Genomic DNA, 24,575 nt, shown 5'->3' with positions numbered 1-24,575 from the left:
TTAGTTATGATCAGCGTCCTTGTTTACCTTTTTAACATGCACTATAGGTTTGCTGACACTCGCATAAATCACGTTTCTCGTGCTATCGTACATATAATTTCAAACTTGTACAATGTACACACACTTCAACGACAAGTGAATATAACACTAACACTTTCCAGGACGAGTTGTGTTTTGCAGCCCATCAACATGTCGTTTTTCTCTCTCATCAAGCCGACATTACACCTGATCATCAATTTATCAGTGTATACGATACACGCTTCCATATTCACTTCTCGTAGTGTACAAATGAAAGCAACACTTTATGTCTGATGAATGTAATTGTCGGCGTTTAAATTAGTTAATCAGACGAAAATTAATTTCCCATGGTTCTTCATTCGCCAATAGGTGGCGTATTTATTGCGTGAGGGTTTTGTGCACGCAAGCCGCGTATTTCATCCAGCCTTGGGACTTGTAGGCGACAACAACCGTATTTTTTTACGAACAAACATGGTTTCATGTCCATATATTGGATTTTTTAATTGTTGAAATGAATGTTTATTATGCTTTGAAGAATGAAATGGATGCTATATATCTACGGTATATGTATAATACCCGGCAATGTGTTATTTTGTTTATTATAAGGTAAATTTCAGTCCTACTGGAGTTTGAGTATACATGTATAAGGAAATTGATTTTAAAACGTGTCTTCTTTACTTTCAGTTGTTTTCGATTAAGATTGATCATATAAATGTGCTCTATAATTTACTCACCAACAGTTTCTCACCAAGCGGTAGTGTCACACAATATAACGACTCCAAAGTAGCCTGCAATACTGGTAGTAACTTCTTGTTAACATATATAAGGGTCTTAATCGCACTCTACTAGTTATTGACGTATTAAATAAACATGCATGTGTAACATATAGAGGGGCACTTCTATCTCATAAATATAAGACATATATATATTTCACCTCTAAAGTTGAGAGTAATGCATCAACGATCCACCAAAATAGAGCATACTATTTTGTGTTAGTTAGTGCATTCGTCAGAACTGATCAAAGTTAAAATAACAAACAGAACATTTTGAACAAAAAAAAAAGATTGTCATTGACCCAGAAGAAAATGACAAAACACCAAGTATAAGCTACCTTTTACTACTGACACTAGTTGAACATGTAAGTCTTGGTGGAAAATAGACCGACTGAAACATTCGTCAAAATCGATCTGCGTAAAAAAAAAATAAACAATACAATTTGAAATAAAAACTTTCATTTTCATAGGCCCATTAAAAATGCAAACATCAAATAATTTATGAAATAACATTCGTTGATACTTTCTTCAGGCTCTTGGGCATTCAAACTGTCAAATTAGTTTTCTTCATTCCCCGGATCATGAATAATATCCTTTATCGATGTTAATCGACTATAGATCTAAAGTTAGCTTGTTAAAGCTGTTGCATAACTAGTTTTTAAGAGTAAATCAAGGACAAAAACTTCGTTTAACTACTCGTTTGACCAATAACTTTGATACAAAATAGTTGAATACAATTGAAGTGTCTTTCCATAGAGACAGCGTGAGGGACTCTATTCAATGACATAATGTACATGCATGGCATGAAGTAAGTGTTTTTCGTTATCATCATATATTGGCGAAGATTTTCGTTCAGTTAATGGAATTGTCTGCCTGTTTTATGAATAAGTTAATATTTATTTTAATAAAAACAGCAGCAGCAGCAACAGCAAGCAACAACAACAACAACAACAACACCAACAAAAACAACACAACCGCACCACCGCCACCACCACCATAATCACAACCATTACTACTTCTACAAGTTATGATTATATTCTTCTCTATCCTTGCAACTTTTTAAGAACTGTGAACAGCGATAAATCTATCATAATATTTATTTGAATTTGCTTTTTAATTGCATATATTTTGTAATTTCATCGGTTTGCAAACACACTGAAGGTCGTTCGCCTTATAATTACAGGTATTGCATGCTCTTTCGTAAACTCGGCCGGGTAGAATTGTTTAAACGCTGTTATTACAAGCATACATTTTATTTTTGCAATTACCATTTTCAGAAAACGGTTATATTCTTCCACGAATACTCATTAAACCAATAATCAAATTGCACCTATTCAAATTAATCATAGTCGATACATAAGTTGCATAACGATATCACATTGTTCGTATTTGTGACTTAAAGAAATGCCAAAAACAATTCATTATCTCTTTGCGATTTACGAGTGCTTTGTAATGGATGGTTAAGACAGATCACTTCTTTTGTGTATTTATGAATAGAGGATAGCTATCTAGAGTATACCGAAAATTGACACGGTGTTGTCAATGGAAGACATTGAAGATACAGAAATAGACGACAATCAGCAAGCTTCAACGAGCATGGTTGGCGTTTTCTTATTACTTTCTTTGTAGGAGTTTGTTTTTGGCTTCATGTTACAGCCGCAACACTGCTTTTAACAACTATTGGTATTTTCAAAATAATGCTTTCTGCTAAAACATGAATGAAAATATAACGTTACACTTGAAGCTCTACTATTTAGGTTTTTATTTTTTGCTCTGATGTGCCAATGCATGTATTCCAACATTTAGGCTGAAACCTCAACCCCAATTTTCGGAAAGCGGTAGCTTTTAAAAGCAGTGCTCGGAACAACAGAGGGTTTTGCGCGATACATAGAAACCCATTAATTGGCATGAAGTTTCAATTGTATTATTGAGGATACAGTGGAAGATTTATGGTGTTGGCAGCGGTTGAACTATATAAATATGAAGCATTTAAGCATAATTATGATGCAAGCTTCCTTTTTTTCTTTTCTTTTAAAAGCGAACACGATAATAGAGAGAGCAAAAACGCACGACAGAATGTTTTAAACTCCTTTAATCCATGTAATCCATTTTTGATCATTTCGTGTGATCATGACTGTGACTTTTCAAATGCATTGATTATCAGTAACCAGCATATCAACATAAAACTAAATCATGTAGGATCCTTATTGTATTAGCTCTTACAGCCATAAATACAAAATATTAATTACAGGTGTCAATAAATGACATATCATGTTAACTTATTTCTTTTGTATTCGACACACATACAAGGCTGAACAAACAAAACATGGCCCACGAATACGCTCTCCTAGGATACATCCTAAACCAGAAGCAACGAATGGTCCTTTCAATCGTCGATTTTCACTGCAAAAGCAATCTTCTAGTTTCAAAACTGTGGATTCATTTCCCCCAAAGCAAACATCGAATTTCCAACGCTCGGATCTTTTGCAAAAGAGTTCTGATAATTCGGAAAGTCGTGATTCTCCGTCAAAATCATCCGGGAGTTCAAAAGATGGCCGTTTTTCACCAAATCGTTTAAATGGCGATGAATCGGACTCGAACATGGGCACAAATGGAGACCAGCAGAAAATCAGTAACCAGGACCTGTTATTTGAGGTACAACATTATTGCCATGGCAAGATTGATTATTAGTGAATGTGCATATTTTACGTATTCAACTTCACTTAATCTAAGCCAGGAGTACGAGCTACATGTTTGCTGTACTCAAATACCAGGTAACACTTTTGAAAAACATTTAATGGTCAGAATGTTAGAAATGAGTATTAATAGTATAATTGATTTGTTTAGGCAGCATGATTTTAACTTGGTATTCAGTGACTTTATCGATTGAGGTATTGGGGACATATTGGGTTTCTTAATCAAATATTGCGGCGGATTAATTCAACATGTTTTTGTTTAAGATGAATTGAACACACTCTGATCAGAACAAAGCGACCGTCTATACAGACAGTTTTGATAATCAGCTAGTTGCCAATCAAGATTTCAAGATGTCAATTGTTGTGGGGTTTTTTCAATATTATTAACAAATTAAATTGCCAAACCCGAGAATGCCTCTACTTGTAATTGTGTTTCAACAGGCTAACAAGTACAAGCTTTCAGTGAAATTTCGCAAACGGCTTTTAACCTAAACTTTTCGTACAATCGCACATACACGCACTGTTTCGCAGCTTCTCTATACACTCTTTACCAGCTGATATTTCTTCTTGCCATGAAACTATTAAAACTTTATAGCCCTAGTAAAGCTTTGGAGCGGAATACCCACGAACACAATTGAAACATCTGTATCGTCAACAAGTACACTTTTGCCTTATAGTTTAAAATAAGTTTCATTGCTCAGTGTACGTTTAAATTGAATTATAATTTTAGTGCGCAAAGAGAGGTGATGTTGCAGGGATAGAGAACGTATTGAAAACAAAAAACGAAGACGATGCGGATTCCGATAAAGTTGACGTGGACGTCAAAGACAAAGACGGGATGACGGCTCTACATTATGCAGCAAGGGGACATCACCTTGTAGCCGTCCAATTTTTGTTGGAAAATAATGCAGGTACGAACTTATACTAGGTTACAGATGGGTTTTTTGCCAACGTTTTGATTATATGAAATGTTTTAACGCTGATCCTGAGTCGTCATAATGTTGCGCGGTTTACATTACCGGTAAATATTGTGTATTTGAATATTATACTGGAAATATGTAACAAGCCGCATCCTGTCATGAATGTTATTAAATTACAGACGTCAGCAAGAAATCGGAAAGCCATTTAACTCCGCTAATGTATGCTTGTAGGAACGGACCTACGTCAAATAGTGAACAACAACATCTTGTAAGTTAAATCTACGATTGATTACGAGATTAAATTACAATCAAGGCAACCTGTTAAAATATGCATTTAGATCTGTTGTTTGATGTGTCAAAATATGAACTTATGAATACTATCAAACGTAGTTTTAATATGATTTGATATTTGTAAGTTTCAAATACTTCACTGATTTACACACTTGAAGAACATCTTCAATTTCGGACTTCAATGAAATCAAGAAGAATCAAGGTAATCATGTTATACAGTAAAAGTCTCATCTATACTTGCTGGAATATAGGAAAATGTCGATTCTTTATTGTAAATGCAATAAAATGTCGCACATGTACACTTAACCCACACAACTTGGGCCTTCACCTGGATTACAGTAACATGTCGTACTTGTAAGGTGAATGGATGTTATTTAAATCCGACCCGCCGTGCTTCCTTACCGCACACTTTAATTAACCCCGTTAAGTATTAATTTACAGCAATAAAATGTATGCTCGTTGCAAACATACACATTGGTTTTTGACATGCATTTGAACAAAAAGAAAAATTAATGCATGTTATTGAATTTAATCCGTTTTATACATTTCGTGTAGGGAATGCGTACTACAGTTTTACGACAAATAGTCGGCTATAAATTTCTTTCGAAAACTTCGTATAGGTTCGATCATGCAAAAATGTTTTCGTTTACAAATACATTTATACACAAGCAATATGATAAAAGCAGTCAAAAACGTCAAACGAAAAGTGTACGCTACGGTGATACGGAAGCCCATTTTTTTAATAGCCACGATGAAATCGGTAACATGTCGGATCATAACCATGGATACAGATACCTATCAGAGATATTTTTCGATTTATGTCATTGAAACATAACCTAAGATTTAATTGGAGAAACTTATGCGATACTATTTTCATTGATAAAATATTAAGTGAAACAGAGCTAATCTTCATTAAATTCCAAGTCTTCTGAAATAACTTTTGACATATTATACATATATTGACAAATGTATCGCCAACCATTGTTTTAGATGCAAGTGTTAGATATGTATTAAGGAACCATCATTAGGGTATTTGTTTATAAAGTATATCTGTGTGTGTGCTCCCCTTGTACTAATTTCATAAGAATCAAAACGAACACATGCATTATTTAAAGATCCATACGAAGAAAATTAATGCATGATATAATTATTTTACTGTTTCAATTTCAAGCAGCAAGTTTCTACCGTAGAAGAGCTGCTAACTCGCGGGGCAAACCTGAATGATAGGGACAGAGATGGTTTTAATGCGCTTCACCAATGTGCCCTTCGTGGACCATTGGAGATATGCCAACTTTTGATTGAAAAGGTAAATGAAGCTGACATAATAAATGTAGGGTTCTTTCGAATCATGGAATTTTTACGCGTTATATATGCGCATCAACTGAAGTGAAACACTTGTTTAAAAAAACTGTAAGGTTCGATGGAACTGTTCATTTTATAATACATTTGAAATTGAAAAAGGGTTATGCCATCTGCATGCATGAAGAGAAAAAAACAACAATACGGTTTGAAAGTAATTTGTTAAGATTGCTTAGTACAAACGTTGCATAATTTTATCCTTCTCTCTGATTTTTTTAATTGGCTTCGTAATACTCAGATACATAACGTGTTGGTATTCCTATCTATTATATTTTTTAAGAACAACAATACAAACTAAACTGATCTTGTACGCTTTACATGTAAAAGCGGGTTAGTTTTAATATATAATAATGGGCCAATTGTTCAGAATATTGTAAAAGTTAACAACGTTGTTAACTTGATAATTGTTAACTTTCAAATCTTTAATACTCAGACAGTTTCATGAACACACATGTAATCTGTTGTAATATTAAGATATATTGAGATAACTGATTCAGCTATGCGTGCTTTACTTGTGAATATCAGCACATCATAAAATAGTTCACCTTTTAAAGATAACAATGGTTACGTTAACAACGTTGTTAACTTTCACAAAGTTCTGAACAATCGGCCCATTGTTATATAATAGTGTATGTTTTTAAAGTTCCACAGAAAACAGAAGAGCCCGAACTGAATTCTATTTTCTGTACAAAATGATGAAATATACGCTCATGTTATAATACATGATTGATTAGTTTATGCTATAATATAATGTTGTTGTTTTATATATTGATTAATGATCCTCGTTTGTAGAAAATTAACGTGGATTGTGAAGACAAAGATGGAAACACGCCGCTCATGCTAGCATCAAAATATGGGAATGAAAAGCTGATAGATCTTCTGATCGGCCAAAGTAGTGAACTTCTATTTATAATTGTACTGTTTAAAAATATGTTTAAGCATTATCATTCAAATTTTGCTAATTGTTAATTGTTCTTGACGCAGAATCTGTTTTTTTTTTGTCTTAGCCCTGCTATTTAATTCTATCAAGGGAAATTGACCGATATGTAAACCCATCTAAACATATTATTTTGATCGCATGTACAAACGAAATGTTGATAATAATTAGATAATATGGTAAGGTTCAGTTAAAAGCCGAGCGTACTTTTCTTTAGCAGATATACGCTTTCTTTCTTTCAGAGTGCAAAATAGATCACCAGAATAAAGATGGAATGACCGCACTTCACTATGCTGCTTTGTATGGGAAAAAATATGCTGTTGCAAAGCTTCTTCAGTGTGGCCCAAAAGAATTGGTTAACAAAGTTACAAGTAACAAGAAAACAGCATTTCATTTAGCATGTGAAAACAACAAGTTAGATTGCGCAAAAGAGCTAAGGGCTGGGTATGTTAATGTTAATATTGTAACTGTTTAGTTCAAGAACATAGTGTATAAATCAATGGTACAAGTACTCTAAAAATAAGCCCGACATATTAGGTAAAGGAAGCATTCTCAAAGCAACTTATTTATTATCTTGACGCAAATAGGAGCTTGACTCCTCCTTGTCCCTTTTCGGAGGTGGTCTTTGCAAGCATCTGGATTATAAATGTGCTATTTTTGAAGAATTATATATTCCCTTTTTGGTCAATTGAATAGGTAAATGGCAACCGGCATGATGTTAATTCTTGAAAAAATCCGAACTATTTTTATTAAATTATGATTAAGAGATTAAATTTCAAATATTTAGCGTTTCAAATGAGCGAAATGTTTTGCACTACATAAGTGGACATTCTCGAGTTTGGGCCAATCAATTTGGCTGCGTTATCTTTTGAAAACCATATAATTTTACTGACTGATCCAATATAGTATTCTATACATTTTCAGATGTTGATGGTGATTTGCTTTGCTACTTTTTAGTTCCTGTTTAATATTTTATGAAAAATACAGAAACAAGCCCAGCAGTCGGAAGTTAAAACATAATAACGTTCAATTGTACAGGGTCAACGCCAATGACAAAGATCACAAAAACAAACAACCACAAACCAGATACATGGAACAACAACACAAAACTCCACAAACAGTACACTACATATATATAAATAATATACAAAACAAAAGTTGTTTATCAAGGATTGTTAGGTACCACCACGGAACAGTCTGTAAAATGTAAATTGACTTGGGTTTAAGTCTAGTGTGTGTGCACAACCTCACTCCTATCTCATCTATCCCGAATAAAGTAAACAACGTAAATGGTAAATCTTATCAAAGTATGCATTAACTTGAGGAAACTTAAGAATACAACAACTAATAATAAAATGAAAATAACTTATATGATGAGAAATCCTAACTTTTTCTGCAGATGAAGGAATATAATGCAGAGTACCCTTAGGCAAAAACCTTTCAAAGATATGATGCAGTTAACGTTTGAAATAAAACAATTAAAAAACAACAACATTTAGTCTGCTATTTTTCCACCTTTCTAGAAAGTGTGCACAGGATACACCGGATGCAGATGGATTTACTCCATTTATGCGCGCAGTCGCTAAAGGTTTCGATGAAATTGTAGAGTACCTAATGAACTTAGGTGACATTGATCCGTGTGTAAAGCTTGGAGACGGAAGGAATGTATTACATATTGGTGCCAAAAGAAACAGATTAAAAGTTCTTCAGGTAATGTAAATTTACATATTTTAACTGGTATTTTTTTAAGATGAATACATCTGTGGTTCTAGGGTTTTGTACAAAAATACCTTACATAAAGCCAAGTAGTTTGGTTTCTGAACCACATAATTCAAAGTGTCCTTATTTGTTAATATATGTAACGTATTCCCTGTGTTTCAATCTTTAAATGTTCGTATTATATAAAAAAAATGCCGGCGCATAAAGATAATTGATTGAATACGAATCATTGACTACAACATGTTTATGAATACTGTAATTTGATTAAACTCTTCAGAAAATCTTTCTATGTTATGTTTTCAGACTTTATTAGATAAAACATCCAAGGATACCGCAAAGAAAAGAACTGGCCAAATGTCCAATGATACCTTACCAATGGAAAGAACTGACCAAATGTCAAGTGAAACCTTACCAAGGGAAAGAACTGGCCAAATGTCCAATGATAGCTTACCAAGGGAAAAATCTGGCCAAATGTCTTCTATTAACAAAATTCAGAAGTTAATTAACGCACCGGATAACGAAAAAAACAGAACGACTCCCCTGCACACAGCCAGTCGATTTGGACACGTGAACGTTTTTGAAGTAAGAATAAAAATATGTAGTTGTTATTTTGTTAAAACTTTATGTTTGGAACGTATAGACTTACAACTCAATCCTTTTTTGCTCGAAGCATATGTTGATCCTAAATATCATATGTACTTTTTTGGCAGATACTACTTAAATATGGTGCGAACCCTTTTCTCTTAGACTCCGAAATGAAAACTCCACTGCATATCGCAAGTGAACAAGGATTTACAAGGCAAGTTCATTTGTTATCAGTAATCTATATAAACATTTGAATCGAATTCATTTAGATCCCATTTTGAGGAGGTGTTAATTCGCTTTAGTTAAAACTTAACACCATGGTGTTTGATGAATGAAATTTATTTTGAACCAATGAGAATTTCATTAAACTTCTTTCTGTGTCACAGCACGCTTTCGGGCCAACAAAAACTCAACATTACCGAACCAAGTGAACAGTTGTTCAGGATTCGTTTGTTTATACATATCAGCAAAAAAGCTCTGTTTTGAGAATTGAACTGTAGTTTATTCTAGCTTTAGCTGTAGTTAGAAATGTATAAATACTTTCAAAGTGAGTCTTCAATCAGTCTATTTTGATGATAGTAATTAATTCGGTAACCCTGTCCACGCCTCCTAGCAGCCTTGTTTTGTTTGCGAGATGAGAGCATCACAATGCACTTAAGGAAAATTCTGTTCATAAGACTAAGCTTTAATTACAGCATTATAGAAAAAATGGCGTTACAAAACGGTGAGTTTCTACACAAGAAAGACGGGAATGGTGACACTGTGTTTCATTTAATGGCAAAAGATGGACACGATCGACCGCTCGATGTCCAACTGCGGGAGGATAAAGAAAACATTGTCAAGTAAGCAAAGTAATCAGAAAACATTGACTATTGGATACGTAAGTTAAACGGATGAAATATATGTTCTTTGGGCAGTTTAATTTACACTCAGTTTGTTATTGAATGCATTAGCCGATTCACTTTATAGCGAATAGAATATTATTAAGTACAAAAACGTTTTATTCAAAGTTGCAAGAATAATGACGGGTGTACCCCGCTTTGGCTTGCGGCCGCCTCTGGACATCTGAAATGCGTTGAGCACATGCTTTCTCGAGACGCTTCAATTGAAATGACGAACAAAAGCAAGGTAAGAACAGTTTGCAATTGGCTGTTATCATTCTTTTGGACCCACTTCGTCATTCCACTACTTTCCAATTGCATGCGAATGTGTCTTATCTTTACAATTCAATATTTCGTCCGATCCATCAATTCTATATCAATTGTTATAAGTTTGGTTTATAAATTATGCTGTGCTTTTTCTATTATGCAAACATGGTTTAATTGAAAGTGTGTGTGCAGTCATTTTTTCTGATGCTCCCGTATGTTTAAGGTATAACCTTGTTTACCCCTTCCCGATAAGAACATTCTTTATTAACCCAAGCAGAATCGCTAATTCGACATGTTAACCATGGCAATTTTATCTTATTTTATTTTTTACCAAATATGGGCTAAATTCTTGTTTTGAAAATGTTTAAAATGGGCCTGGTATGTGCAATGTTTCCGATTAACAAACTAAGGAATATGAAAGCTCGGTTTAGACTTTCGTTAAAAGCTTAATCTTCAAACCTTACAACGATTGAACATGTTTTTTATGGTGCTTAGTAGCAAATTGCAATTATGAATAACAGATAAGCCACTAGGTTTGCCATTTGACATACACATAACCAAAGATAAATACATTTTAAAGCGAGTTGTAAGATAACGTGACAGTCCTAAATGAATTATTAAAACATGAGGTTGTTGAAGCTTTCCTCTAGTTTTGATATTGGATTTATTGTTTCTCATCTTAGCTAACAATAACGATATGTTGACACTAGGAATTATAGATAAATATTCTTTTTTTGCTTTTTACAGCTTACACCTTTGATGGTAGCCAGCCAAAACGGACATGCTGATGTTGTGGAATACATGATAAACAAAAATGCCAACGTGTCTGCATTGGACGAAAAGAAACGCAATTGCTTAGAAATCGCTATACTTGAACGGCATACGTGAGTCTAAACAAATATGATATAATTATAACATATCGTACCAAAATATCCAATAAGGGTCATTTGTGATCATATAACGTTTTCATATGAGTATATGACTAGACCAAATCGTTTAAGTAACGAACAAAAATTGTTCTCAACAATAATTATTTGGTGTTTGATTTTATTTATCTGGCGTCCTGCGATGATGTCTCGGGATCATATTAAGTTTTATACCCATTTTTCTATGACATTCTATTCTGAAGGGAAAACGTCATCGGCAAAGAAGTACTGCAGTCATTATCAGTATACTAAAGTTCGTGTTAAAGCTTTTATATAGTGGCCAATGCTTTACTTTGGTGTCATTTCCAATTACAATTTTAATGAAATATTTAAAACTACAGTGATAAGCCCAATATCAATTTCATTGCAAATGCCAATTGCATTTTAAATAAAAAAAATAACAGGTGTTCTTCTATTCAATTGTGTTTTTTAAATTTTAAAGTATCAATCACAAACTGAATCAGTGCTTTTCAAATATGTTTTTGTAGGTCTGTTGCAATGACAATTATTGAATCAAACCAGTGGGAGACAGCTCTAAGAAATTACACAAATGACGACGACGGCATGGAATGTACGCCGTTTAGAAAACTTGTTCTGTATATGCCAGGTAAGCTCATGTTTTGAATTCTTTAAGATTCTATCCTCTTTATAAAAGTTATTCCAATGGTTATATAAATGAAAGTTTTTTACCTTAAAACGTGCCACGATTTCATTTAAACAGATTGTGCGAAGGCAGTTCTGGATAGATGTATGTTTCCATCCGCGAAGGAAATCACCACAGATGGAGAAGAAACAGATCTAGCAAAGAAACCATCTGACACACATGTTGGGAAAGGAAAATGTACAAACTACTTGGCTCGATTCAACTTCGAGTTTATTGACGATCTATATTACATAAAAGAATGGAAGGATCAACGTTTTCGAACTCGGGGTAGGACTTAAGGTGTTAATTCGGTGTTCTTTTACAACAATATAAGATTCAGTGTGTGTTAACAACGTGTTTAATTGCGTCATAAATGCTACGTCGGAATGCAATATTTTGATTTGAATGAATACTGTAAACAAAGATAACAGTCTTCGCCGCTTACAGGGCCCCGCCTTTGATCTTTTACGACATTTTGATTTAGAGTCTATGTTTTGACTCCGACAATCCTTTTATCTTAACCGGCGCAGCAGCTAAGCACTAAGCGGCATATACTGCCCTTTTTGTCATTTAAAAAGTTGAAGAAAAGGAAATAAAGTATCTTTGTTTTAAGTCTCCATTTTAAGCTAATTTTTGCCCTAAAAGGAGCACAATATTGGTCGATACATATATCTTAATGAATTAGCACGTTTAACTTATTTAACTTTAGTAATAAAAAACAACAACATATACTAGGTGTACAGATTAGCATTTATAGATGTTGTTTTTCCTTAATCACTAAATGATCATAATTTCTCCAGTTTAAAAGCGCCAAAATATCAATAGTACTTTTTTTCTGCTCACAAATCGTATCCTTTTTTGTTTAGTGCAAATGAGTTAAACATGGTAATGCTTTAAAATTAAAAAAACTTTTTGTTCATCAACCTTTATTGTGCGTCTTTAAATACGGAGATCAAATATTATGTTTCATTTGAATGCTATTCCGTTCGATTAAGCATATCATTTTCAAAGTCTGGTGTTTTATATGATCCTTTATCGATATACAATGCACCATATAAACGATTTATATAATGTTTTCTCACAGATATGAAGGCAACAAAGACACAGTACAGCTGTACGTATGCCAAATTTATTAGTTGTTTATAGTTTTATAGAGATTCAAAATTCAACTCTTTAGTATTTATATTTATTTTTTCTGTTAAAACGCTTTGATAATATCCACTAACTATCAAATGCCTTACCGTGGAAACTTTAGTCTAAGGTAAATAATGACAAACTCAATAATATCGCTTAAATGAATTATCTGTTAGCTAACAAAGGGGTGGTCAGATACGACAGCATGCAAAAGGTCCAGGGGACTGATAAGACAACACCGTCGAAACAAGTTTCCATTGTATAAAATATGATATGCATTTATAAGTTATAACATGCGTATTTGAGTGTGTGTTTTTAATTATATGAGAACTGCAATACAGTTAATATAATATATATTACCTTTGTGAATGTATCTTGTATTCTTGATACTACCATTGTACTGATCACATTACTTTTTGTGTTCAGATATTAAGGAGAAAAAGGATTCACCCGAGGCTTATGAAAAGGATTCTGATAAATTCAAAGTTCAACATCCTATGATGATGATGGTAAGGTCTTTTACAGCATGTTAGCGTTTGTTGATAAAAAGAATTAAAGCTAGCCAAACCCTACAATAAAAATAAACTGCAAACATTTTCAAATATACGTAGCTGTTTGACATCACTATGGTCGAACTCCTGGTGCTCATTCGGTGGATTATATTGCGATCTTACACTGATACAAACAAGTATCCAATTTGTATTGTATGTACATGATTCAGCAAATCTGTAGTAGAATACGTAAAGCAGATAAACAGTTTGTACGTAGCTGGCATATTGGCAGTATCCTTTCACTTCAGTTTGGCCAAAACTGTACCTAACCCTAGGTTTACATTAGAAGCCGTAAATTAAAAATATATGTAATTCTGCATTACGTATGAAGTATTTCTAGCAACTTTCGACCAGCATTAGTCTAGCAAAAGCATCAAATCATATATTATTAATGAAGAATATACTTGGCTATATTTCTGTAAATAGTAGTTATGCAAATAAATTTCTTTCTAAATTTCTTATCAATTAGCGCTTCGATGAATGCCTGTTAATTTTGGTTCTATGGACTGACCGTGACTTTAATTTGTAAATTGCAAGTTGGGCAGAATGAATTGATCTTGTTTGCTTAAAGCAAGAACGAAGATAACAAAAACATTTGAAGACACTTTGCATGGGTTTCCTTTTGAAAAAAAGTTGGGCAGGTACCATTGTGCATTGTAACGCCGCATAGCAGCTTCGCCGCATAACAGCGTTTTTTTCTTTTATGCGGTGATTTTCAACGCATAAACAGGGCGACCTCGTTTATGCGGCGACGCTCAACGCATAACGCAGAAATACTTATATGGGGTGCAACTGTGCCTTTTTGCAACATAAAAAGGATTAACTTAACCATTTATTATAAAGCTCAAACATAGGGTTCTAATATTTCAACAAAACGATGGTGATGACGTTGATGATAATGTCCGTCCGTCCCGAAATCTTGTGACATATGAGTCTCCAGAGAGAGTCACTTACATTTATTCATTGGTGTATGAAGTTGTGTAACTGCTTTAATCATTTGTATTTCTATTGATCCAGTAACGAACTAATTATGGCTATTGATTCAGTCAAAATTAAGATATTCTTTTCAGATAATTTTATTGCTCACATAGCTTCTTACCTACCACACATAGAGTCACCAAACTTTACACACATGTTCACTGGCATGTGACGTTGTGCACACGAGTTTTCAATTATACATACATATGTTAATGACAGTGTAATGGTCCTTCACCTAGTCAGTAAAAAATGTTTTATTGTTATTTGTGGCACACATTGCCCTTTAGCAACCATTGACGTTTTACACAACTTTGCTTATTCTACTGAATTGTAACCACTGCCCCCACTCCATCCCGGCGTGTGTTTGGGGGATATCGGGGGCTTTACCAGGGATTGATTCAAAGGCCCCGATATTTCCCGGGGTGGATGCAGTGGTAACAAATCACATGTGCATAACTAGTGACTAATTGTAATGGACATTGGAACAAGTTAAGTTTGAAAAATATTTTTATCCGTCGGGCCAAACATCATTTCAAACGTTTTCGCAGGAAGATCAATTGGTTTGGTTCACATTTAAACCGATCTTACTAAATCTGTGTTAGAATTTAAGTCTCAAAAGGTCTAGTTCATAGCATGGTTAAGTGGATACAAAAATCTATGTCAGATCTTGATGAAACCACTATTGTACTAGTATGTATTTTAATTGTTTTTATGCAGCGAAAGTGTGCCTTTTTGCCATATAAGAAAGTCCTCTTTATGCGTTGAAAATCACCGCATAAACGTGGTCGATTTCGTTTATGCCGCGATGCTATTATGCGGCGTAACAGTGCATTATAAAAATTGTATTTGTCCAAATATAATAATAAATATAAGGCAACTCAATATAAACCTTTTTATCCAGATATCCATTCTTACAGTACTAGATGCAGTTATAAAGTCTATAATTGAATAACAAGATTGAAATCTGGTGGGTCTTAGGGTTTTGTTTATGTTGAAAATAAATTGTTTAATTCGGGAATGTAAACACTGGTGAGAAAGGGAGAATTCCCAACCTTTCGGAATGACCAGGAATGATCGAAGTGAGTGTGTGGTGTCAGAAATCAAAATCGGATTACAGATTTACAGAGAGAAACAAAAGACACAACTACATCTATTTTATATGCACAATACACACATTTAATTATATATACAATGATTATAATAAAATCAAGTAATACACCCTGCACATAGTTCAAATAAACTCTCACTTCCGGGATTTCTTGGCAACAAGGCTTTCTGCAACCGTGTCGACCTCCATGTCTAGATCGCGGTGGATGTGCATGAGTCCCAGGCTAGAAAGCCTTTCTGGAGACATTGTGTTTATAAGATATATTTTGATGCGCGGGACTCCTGGGTGATCTCTCCCATGTTGCGGATATAGCGGGAATAGTTTCTAACGTATACAGTGAAAGCTGTACACATTGATATGCGGTCAAATTCTGGTCAAGCGTCTCCAGTAGCGTTGACGGAACCTGATCTATATTACGTGCAAGCCATCGGGTCTTCCAGCGCCTTCTCTCACCGAGGAACATTTCCATGCAACTTGGCATGTCATGTTGTTCTCAAATAACTCAAACAAACAGTCAACACTTGTCTGTTAAGTGGTGCAACTGTGACGGTATGACCCGTTGCCCTAAAAACGTGTGGCCAATGCTTATCACAAGATCTTTCAATTATGCAAGCAGATGGTCCAGAAAACCGTAATATACTTGCATCCTCCAGTAATCCTCGGGTGCCCGGATGTCGTTGTTGGCACGATGCTTTTGACATCGGGCTGTCGAGGTACCGATGGTTCATTCCGTATATATATGAGAACAATAATATCAACTGAATGTGATTCTAATATTAAGATGACTACATAACGCAAAACAGATCGTGTGTAAACGGCAAATATGTTTTACAAAATTTGAAGTACAAAAGCATGTATATACTAGTATTCGCGATCATGGTGAATGTTGTACGTTATCCGTTAAATTAAATATCTTTCTATAAAGTAAAATATTTATTGTCGTGTAAATAATAATTGAAACGTTTAACTCAAACTTTGCTGCCATGTCGACGGATGTGTCGTACAGTGACTGGTGCCTGGTGCTTCGCGAACAACTTACACCAAATCCATGTTTAAATCATAGCCTAAAATACACCAATCACACCTTTTGTTAAATGGCTATGAAATTAGCAATAACAAAATTAATACTAACGGTTTTATGTTATAAATACGATACAAACACTCATCATGCGATAAAGATTAGGGAGGAATGTGCCATGATATTGAATATATTCCACTACTTCATGGAAACGAACATCCTACACCAGTCCATGAGGATTAAAAAAAGCTTTGATTTCGAACCCCAGACTACAATTTCTCTGGGGTCAGGATAACTTGGGCCGATATCTTTTCCACTCATTTATCAAAACAAGCGCGGCTGTTTGATTTCGTAAACGCTTGCAACTTTTGTTGTGTACCCTATACGCTAGACTACATGCGAATAGCATACGTGTTGAACCACTTCTAAGCAATAAAAATAAAGCGTTCGCTTCGTTAAGTTTACATTATACTAAATTTAAAAAAAATCTTTAAAAAAATAAACGTGAATAAAACTTTATGAGTTGTTGAATGTGTTAAAGTAGCTACCAATATTTATTTCATTTATTGGCCATTTAAATTTTGTCATTTTTGGCCGGGGATACAAGGCCTACATTTTACTACGCACCTGGACTATAATTATTACACTTTAATATGAGAAGAGACACACTTGATGTGTATACATTGAAATATAAATATGTTTGAAATTGACGTATTTGGTAATCCATGTCGTCACTGCCGACTTCTTGCTGTGTACATATTTGCACTGTTCTGAAAAAAGCACTGGAAGAGCTGGGAAAATGGGGGAAAGGTATAGTGAGTGTCGAGACTGATATCAATGATGCAACGCATTGAAGAGGTGATTGCAAGATTCAATTGAAATAACTTTGAACATTAAACATCACTTACGCGTAAGATCTGTTCACGTTTTTAATGTGAAAGAAGTGTATTTTTTGGAGAAAAAAAAATGTGTTTTATATCGTTACGAAAAATATTATGGAGACGATTAGTCTGTGGATTCTTCAAACTGTTATTGATGTTTAATATCAATCTGTGCTATGTAGATGGGAGAGTGCATAACGATGGTCCATGATACATTTGTTTACAGTTTTACAGCAAAAAAGTCCTGGTCATAATATTACGACCTCTCTACACAAAGTGAATTGATACCGGGGAGTCGCTTTTTTTAGGGGCTCGAAGTATTTCATAATGGTTCATTATATCTTGTGTAGATGAGTCTTAATATTATGACTATAGAGTCGATATATTATGACCGAGGGCAACATTTTCTAAAGAATAATGACTGCGGGGTCGTGATTCTATGAAGGTCCAAATATTACCTTTAACCATCATGTTGAGAAATAGTTCTACAAGCTTATTATTTACTCCTATTATAGTTCAAACATTTTTTAAACATTTATCTAGGGTCTTTTTATATAGAAATTTATATGAAAAACTACAGAAACAAGTCCAGAAGTCGACAGTTTTAACATAAACCACGTGCAATGGCCCAGGGTGAACGTCAATAACAAAACAAAAACATTCACAAAACATGCAACAACATGCAACAACATCACAAAACTCCACAAACAACACACTACATATATATATATATATATAACTAGAAACCAGAAATATTACTTGATTTGAAGTATTACTTTATAATTGGCTTTAATTTGTTATGTATTCAAAAATATATCTATTGAATTCGAAATGTAATATAATAATATAGTTATATATAAATGTTTATTATTGTGTAGTTTTACCGAACAGATACAAATATGCATTATGCATTATTTTGTATAACTTCTTTCCAGTCTGAAGCTGGACAGTTGAATTTACTCGTCCATCCAGTTGTGAAGGGCCTGCGTCAGCATAAATGGAGCAGATTCGCGAGGACTTTTTACTACGTCTTCTTTGTCATTTATGCGGTTTACTTAGCGTTCTTGACGGCATACGTTGTTATGACACCACCCCCATTCGCAATGTATGTTCTTTACGAAAGTTTAAAATGTTGTGAATTCACATGTATTTTTTAAATAATTAATTATATCAATATCTCTCATCTCGTATATAGTCAAATGAGGAGACACTTACTTTAACATAAACACAGAACAATCGCCTTAACAAATTAGCTGTCTGGTTCCCGGTTGAGGCGACTAGTTTTTCACTGATGATGCACTAACATAGGCATCGATATAAATAATTATCTCAACTTCTGATAATGTAGCGGTCCTTAGATCAACGGGCGTATATCACATATGCTATCAATTTGGTGCCAATATTTGCGAATTTGATGTTAGCAAAATATGTCTATGCTTTCTACATTACATTCGTTAATAACATCATGTAAAGACGGGCGAGCCAATTCATTAACCTTAACCAAAACCCTGTATTAACGGCTCAAGCATTGAAAACCTCAAAGACACCATACAAGAGACATGAAAAAATGTGTATGGTCTTATTTGTAGAAACCAAACAACCTGTGGCGACTATTATGAGACTGGATACAGAAGGCCAGTTTCATTACACGTGGTCAAAACGTTTCTGTACGTTCTCACAAGTCTCAACGTCTTCAAAGGGTTCGTTGTTGGATTTGAGGGTTCTTTATAGGCACTTTTATACACGCAAATAAAAATATCGTTGGGTTTCTTCTCTTCGAAATAAAGAAAACTTTGAGGAGGGGCGACGCACGACTTTTTGTTTTTGTTTCAGTTGAATTTCATGGAAAAATTCTAAAATTGCGTAAGATACGTCATTACTAGCAAAACCATGCATTACCTGTTTTGTACACTAAATTCGAGGTAAAACGCATGATGTCATATCAGAAGTGCATTATTGAAATAGCACGTATGAAATGCGTTCAAATATTGTAACATAAATAAAGAAAACTTTTAACTGATTATTTAATTTAGTACAATCGGGCTGTTTGAAACAGACATTATTATTGCAATCGCCATAAGTAGGGAACAAACAACATGGTTTTTATGGTACCAACATTGAAGCATTTGTCATAAATCGCCATTTTTTATTATTATATAGTGATTGTTTCATTGGTAAACTTATGTCCGAAATCGTGCGATGCGGCTCAGATGATACTTTGCTCAGTTCATTTAAATACGTAAAGTTTTTTATCGTATCATAGTGTATGTTATTTTATTGATGGTTCTAAATCAATACTAAATCTAATCTTAAAATAAAATAATAATAGCTTGAGTTCCCTTTTTATTATTTATTTGAATTTTAACCACTTTTGTAACTTGAAGAAAGCAAAATGAAAACAAAAAAACATCTTGATCTTAGCATGTAAATAATTAGTTCCTGACGATCAGGTATATTTGAAGTAAAGCTAATTTTTGATTGAGGAAATTAAAAAATGCATTTGATTATGCAACGAAAACCTACATTTTGGAAATGCCCGAAAGATGATATTAACATTAACATACTAATTTTATCGTAAAATCGATGAAACTTCTTTTAAATTCCAAATAACTATGATTTGACTGAATTACTTCTTTATAAATTGTTAAATAAAATCACTGAATAATAGTTAAGTTTAACCCTTCTTTGGTGAAAAAAAGAATGTATTTGCTTAATACATGTTAAGATTTGCGGAATTAATGGCATGATAACAAACTTCTATTAATTACCTATATTTATATACATGTTGCATATATTCCGTGAATCAATACATTGCATTACATGAATACTTGATTTCCAATGTACTATTTTTTGTTTAGTTTTTTTTAAGCTAATTTTAAAGTTTGGCAATTAAAAGTTTCTCTTGTTGTTATTTTCCTTATTTTTTGTTCTCTATATTTATGAAGATACTATATTTGACAAATATAGGTTGATGTTTTATTCCCTTAAGTAATATCTATTTGGTAAAAAACTTGAGACGATATATATATTCATTATTTTGCAGCTTATACAACTAATTATGCGACGTTTGCACTATTTCAATTTCGTCAACATCATGGAAATCATTATCTTCGTAACCAGTTTCTTATTTGTGATCGATTTTAACGGATGCCAATTCTTCACCAACTACAGATACGTACGTTTTCAGAGTATTTTCTTAGTAAAGTTTTTGAGAATGACAAAGTTACGCAGACCAATTAACTCTACCTTACATTAAATAGACAGGACTGTGTTTATGTAGTTTGTGTTGTATGTGGACTACATGCGCATTGGTTACCACCACCGCCAAATTGTCTAAACTTTCCTATTAACATAAATAAATACAAAAAAGATAAAACATACAACTCGTCTGGTGATACCGAGAATACCCACAGTATGTATTGTAACAGATTGGACAAAATGTTTGTTTGGGTCTTCTAAGAATATACGCGCATATAACTCTTTCGATTCTAATTCGGCAAGGTTGCAACAGACACGAAAATTAAGAGTATTCATACGGAATGCTTCGATCTTCTGCGGGTATTTTCAAGATAAGATTTTTTTATGGATTTGACGTACTGCGTGTGTCTTCAATATATTAGTTTTTTTACGATATGGTTCGATCATCTACGGATGTGTTCAAGTTTAGGTGTTGTGCACGACATAGTTCGATCTACTGCGGAACCGTTCAACTTTAGAAGCTTTAGTCGCTGGATCTTCTGCATGTCTGTCAATAACTTTATATCAGAAAGAATGTATATTGCGAGGTAATAGTTTATTTGAATTTTTACAAACACTATGATGTTGACGCAGCATAATGATTGATTTTGATATTGAAAATCCGGTTTATTTTGCATCTTATTCGATTCCGATAAAAAAAACTCACGCAGTGTCGAAAACAATCTTAAAAACTCCCATGAGTACTTCCCGATAGTATGCAAAATACGAAGGTAGAGGCCAGTTATAACTCGCCGGTCCTCGTAGCATAAGTTGTAACAGAGGAATAGCCGGTTCTGACAAATCTGTTAACCTTATATTACCAATAACTATTGGATAACATTTCATTTTGAACCGATTTAAGGCTTTTCAATGGAATCTTGGCGCAATTTCCATTGTTCTTTCTTGGTTTGGAATTGTCATGTATCTGCAAAAATGGCCAGATATCGGAATTTATGTTGTTATGCTCAACAAGATACTGCGGACCTTAGTGAAGTTCTTCATCATCTTCCTGCTTTTCATTGTTGGATTTGGGCTTGGTTTCTTTTGCTTACTTCAAAACCAGTAAGCCCCTTGATTTTATAAAATAAGTACGACAGTGAAATGTGCGTGGCTTTCCTATGAGTGAAATAGATGCAACGTCTTTTAATGATGTTTGTATGCTGTGACATGATAGCAATAATTAAATGTCAAATATCATTTCAGTTCTTCTTTAAAAAAAAAATCAACGCTCAGTACCAAACAGTCTAAATCAGATATTACTTGTCTTTTGGTAAACCTTATTTATTGCAATTTCAGACGCCATTTTCAACGGCGCCAAACGCTATTCTTCGCACATCCGTAATGATGATCGGCGAACTGGATTTTAACGGTGTCTTTCATGACGACGTGGTCCATTACTGGATCACATATGCATTTTTCTGTATATTCCTGATTGTGATGACCATTGTTTTAATGAACTTGATGATTGGTCTTGCAATTGATGACATCAAAGCTGTACAAGACCATGCAAAACTCAAAGGGATACAAATGAAGGCACATTAAGAGTTCCAAATCTGATTTCATTTTACAACTTCACTACATATTCAAAGCAGAATGATGTTAAGTTTTCTGACATAACATAGCTTATCTTTACTCATATATCTTAAAAAGATTGTATTTAATGTGTCAGTGCTATCTTCTTTTATTCGTATTTATTCATACAGTTGACTATATTGTGCTCCAATTTAGGTGAAACTTGTTCTTGACGTCGAAAGGCTTTTACTGAGTGTTTCAAAGATGCGTTATTGTGGTAAATTTATCTGGCCACCAGGATGGTACATTGATGTTTACGTAGACTCGTTTGATAGCTTAGAAGAAATGAAAAACGCTCTTTCCAAAAATGCAGAAAAGGTAACAAAAAACTTGCATATGTTTGTATTCGATTATATGTTTTTAAAAGTAAAGAAATAAGACTGGGTTAAATGATGGGAATGCTTATCTGTAATAAAACAAAAGACAAAGACACACTTTAATATCGTTTTTATTTGGTTTGATTGTTAAAATTAATACAATCGATTTAAAGCTCTATGGCTTGTTGGTTCTCGGTATCTTAAATGTTTAAATAAAGTTTTACGGACGCGAAAGATGATGAAGCAAGAAGGTATGCAAAGAAAACATCAACATCGAAATCGTTCGGTTCTTCGACTAACATTTTTGTATAGAAAACAAATTGTCCGGTTAATACAAGAGTTTCAGATATTCTAAAATTCTGAAAAAAAACGTTGTTCAATCTAAATGATTTGACTAAGATTATTTTTTGTTTCAGTATGAGAATCAAGTTGAAATAAACCAGAACAAGATGATACATAAACAGAAAACGCTCAAGAAAGCAATGAAGACAATGAAAATAGAAATGGACAAACAGGGAGTAATACTGGAGGAAATTAAGCGAAAACTATTCGAAGAAACCAGCACTGAATAAAGATGGTAATCAATTGCACTGTAAATCGCCTACTACGAGGGAAAACATAACTTTAAAAAAGTGACATCAAGTGTTTGCCGTTTTGTTGGATAACAGACTTATATTGAAATATCTTAATTAAGAAGGAGTTTAATAATAACCAATTATATCAGTTGTATTCTTCGCTTCTTCCGATCAATAAAAAAATGGGATATTAAGGGACAAACCCAGTAGCCAAATATTTAAGCACAAGGTTTAATGTCGGCGAGCTTTAATTTTCATTGATAACTATAATTTCAGGGGTAGTGTTTGCTCCTTCAGATTATCAGCGCAATGGGACGTACAGAGACTGTTGATGAACAACGTACATGCCTTACTGACACTTACAGACAAGTGATTCTACATCCTAAGATAGAAAAAAAAATACATTAAAATATATTTGTATCGTTGTTCGAGTAACCTCCTAGGGTTAGAAATACAAAATAAAGCATCGCCATAACTTGCTCTTAAAGGCGTTGACATTGTCTATTTACCTAGCTTTATTTTGTCTCGGCCTCGACTAAAAGGAAGACGTACTGTATTGTTTTTTCATTGTTGTTTTTAACCATATTTTCCGAAAAAGAACTCAAGAACTACTTGACGATTTATTGTATCGTTTTATCATTTCCCTGTTGTTTTTTATTTGCATATTATTTACCAATCAAAACAAATTGCGGCGGATGTTGCAGATTATTTTGAATTGTATTTTTCTTTAGTCTGTGCTTTTTCAGCCATTTAGATTCATGAGAAATGTTTTTGTTTTTGATTGTGTGTGGGTTTTTTTTTTAATTTTTATTGGTGGTAGTAATAGAATTATTCACTTATTTTTTTCAGCATCATGTAGCACGTATATGAGAAAATTGTTTTAATAATAACTTGTATCAATTATAAGAGTGTTATTCTTCTAATATTTTTTATAGTTCAACTCTGTTGTCTTTAGGTATCAGCATTATAAATCTTATTATGAACAGTATTTTAACAGCATGATTTATATTATTAAAAGGTTTTTAGTTTGAAATAAAGTTTAATGATGACCTGCGTTCCATTTACTGTCAAAGAATATATTTGTGTTGCAGTTACAAATATCAGTTATATTTAGCACGTAATTTACTTAAGGAACGTGAATACATATTTCTCACCAGCATCGTGAGTTAAACAATTACTTCCTATTCAT

The 24,575-nt window shown here is 33.6% G+C and overlaps 2 protein-coding genes across 2 annotated transcripts; both read left to right on the top strand.

The window, feature by feature from the left end:
* Positions 1 to 3,177: 3,177 nt before the first annotated feature.
* On the top strand, positions 3,178 to 13,582 carry LOC128237865 (serine/threonine-protein phosphatase 6 regulatory ankyrin repeat subunit C-like). The gene is made up of 16 exons (XM_052953445.1): positions 3,178 to 3,446; positions 4,218 to 4,398; positions 4,587 to 4,675; positions 5,870 to 6,004; positions 6,850 to 6,949; positions 7,237 to 7,438; positions 8,518 to 8,704; positions 9,017 to 9,295; positions 9,424 to 9,512; positions 9,994 to 10,140; positions 10,309 to 10,426; positions 11,194 to 11,330; positions 11,861 to 11,979; positions 12,094 to 12,303; positions 13,100 to 13,121; positions 13,576 to 13,582. The coding sequence occupies exons 1-16, from the start codon at positions 3,393 to 3,395 to the stop codon at positions 13,580 to 13,582; spliced, it is 2,076 nt and encodes a 691-aa protein (XP_052809405.1). The 5' UTR covers positions 3,178 to 3,392.
* Positions 13,583 to 13,623: 41 nt separating this feature from the next.
* LOC128237172 (transient receptor potential cation channel subfamily A member 1 homolog) lies at positions 13,624 to 24,227 on the top strand. The gene is made up of 8 exons (XM_052952462.1): positions 13,624 to 13,658; positions 18,621 to 18,790; positions 19,275 to 19,384; positions 20,727 to 20,860; positions 22,219 to 22,455; positions 22,651 to 22,812; positions 23,228 to 23,388; positions 23,663 to 24,227. The coding sequence occupies exons 1-7, from the start codon at positions 13,647 to 13,649 to the stop codon at positions 23,381 to 23,383; spliced, it is 981 nt and encodes a 326-aa protein (XP_052808422.1). The 5' UTR covers positions 13,624 to 13,646; the 3' UTR covers positions 23,384 to 23,388; positions 23,663 to 24,227.
* The last annotated feature ends 348 nt before the right edge of the window (positions 24,228 to 24,575 follow it).

This window comes from Mya arenaria, chromosome 6 (genome assembly GCF_026914265.1).
Source record: "Mya arenaria isolate MELC-2E11 chromosome 6, ASM2691426v1".
Lineage (NCBI taxonomy): Eukaryota > Metazoa > Mollusca > Bivalvia > Myida > Myidae > Mya > Mya arenaria.
This window is presented reverse-complemented; position numbering and strand designations above follow the sequence as displayed.

What these genes read in the sequence shown, in the direction of transcription:
- LOC128237865 (XM_052953445.1), top strand. Translation starts at nt 3,393, where the DNA reads ATGGGCACAAATGGAGACCAGCAGAAAATCAGTAACCAGGACCTGTTA. An exon ending in TTTGTTGGAAAATAATGCAG is followed by an intron (nt 4,399 to 4,586) that starts GTACGAACTTAT and finishes ATTAAATTACAG; the next exon opens with ACGTCAGCAAGAAATCGGAA. An exon ending in GCTATACTTGAACGGCATAC is followed by an intron (nt 11,331 to 11,860) that starts GTGAGTCTAAAC and finishes ATGTTTTTGTAG; the next exon opens with GTCTGTTGCAATGACAATTA.
- LOC128237172 (XM_052952462.1), top strand. An exon ending in ACACCACCCCCATTCGCAAT is followed by an intron (nt 18,791 to 19,274) that starts GTATGTTCTTTA and finishes TCTTATTTGTAG; the next exon opens with AAACCAAACAACCTGTGGCG. An exon ending in TCAAAGGGATACAAATGAAG is followed by an intron (nt 22,456 to 22,650) that starts GCACATTAAGAG and finishes GCTCCAATTTAG; the next exon opens with GTGAAACTTGTTCTTGACGT.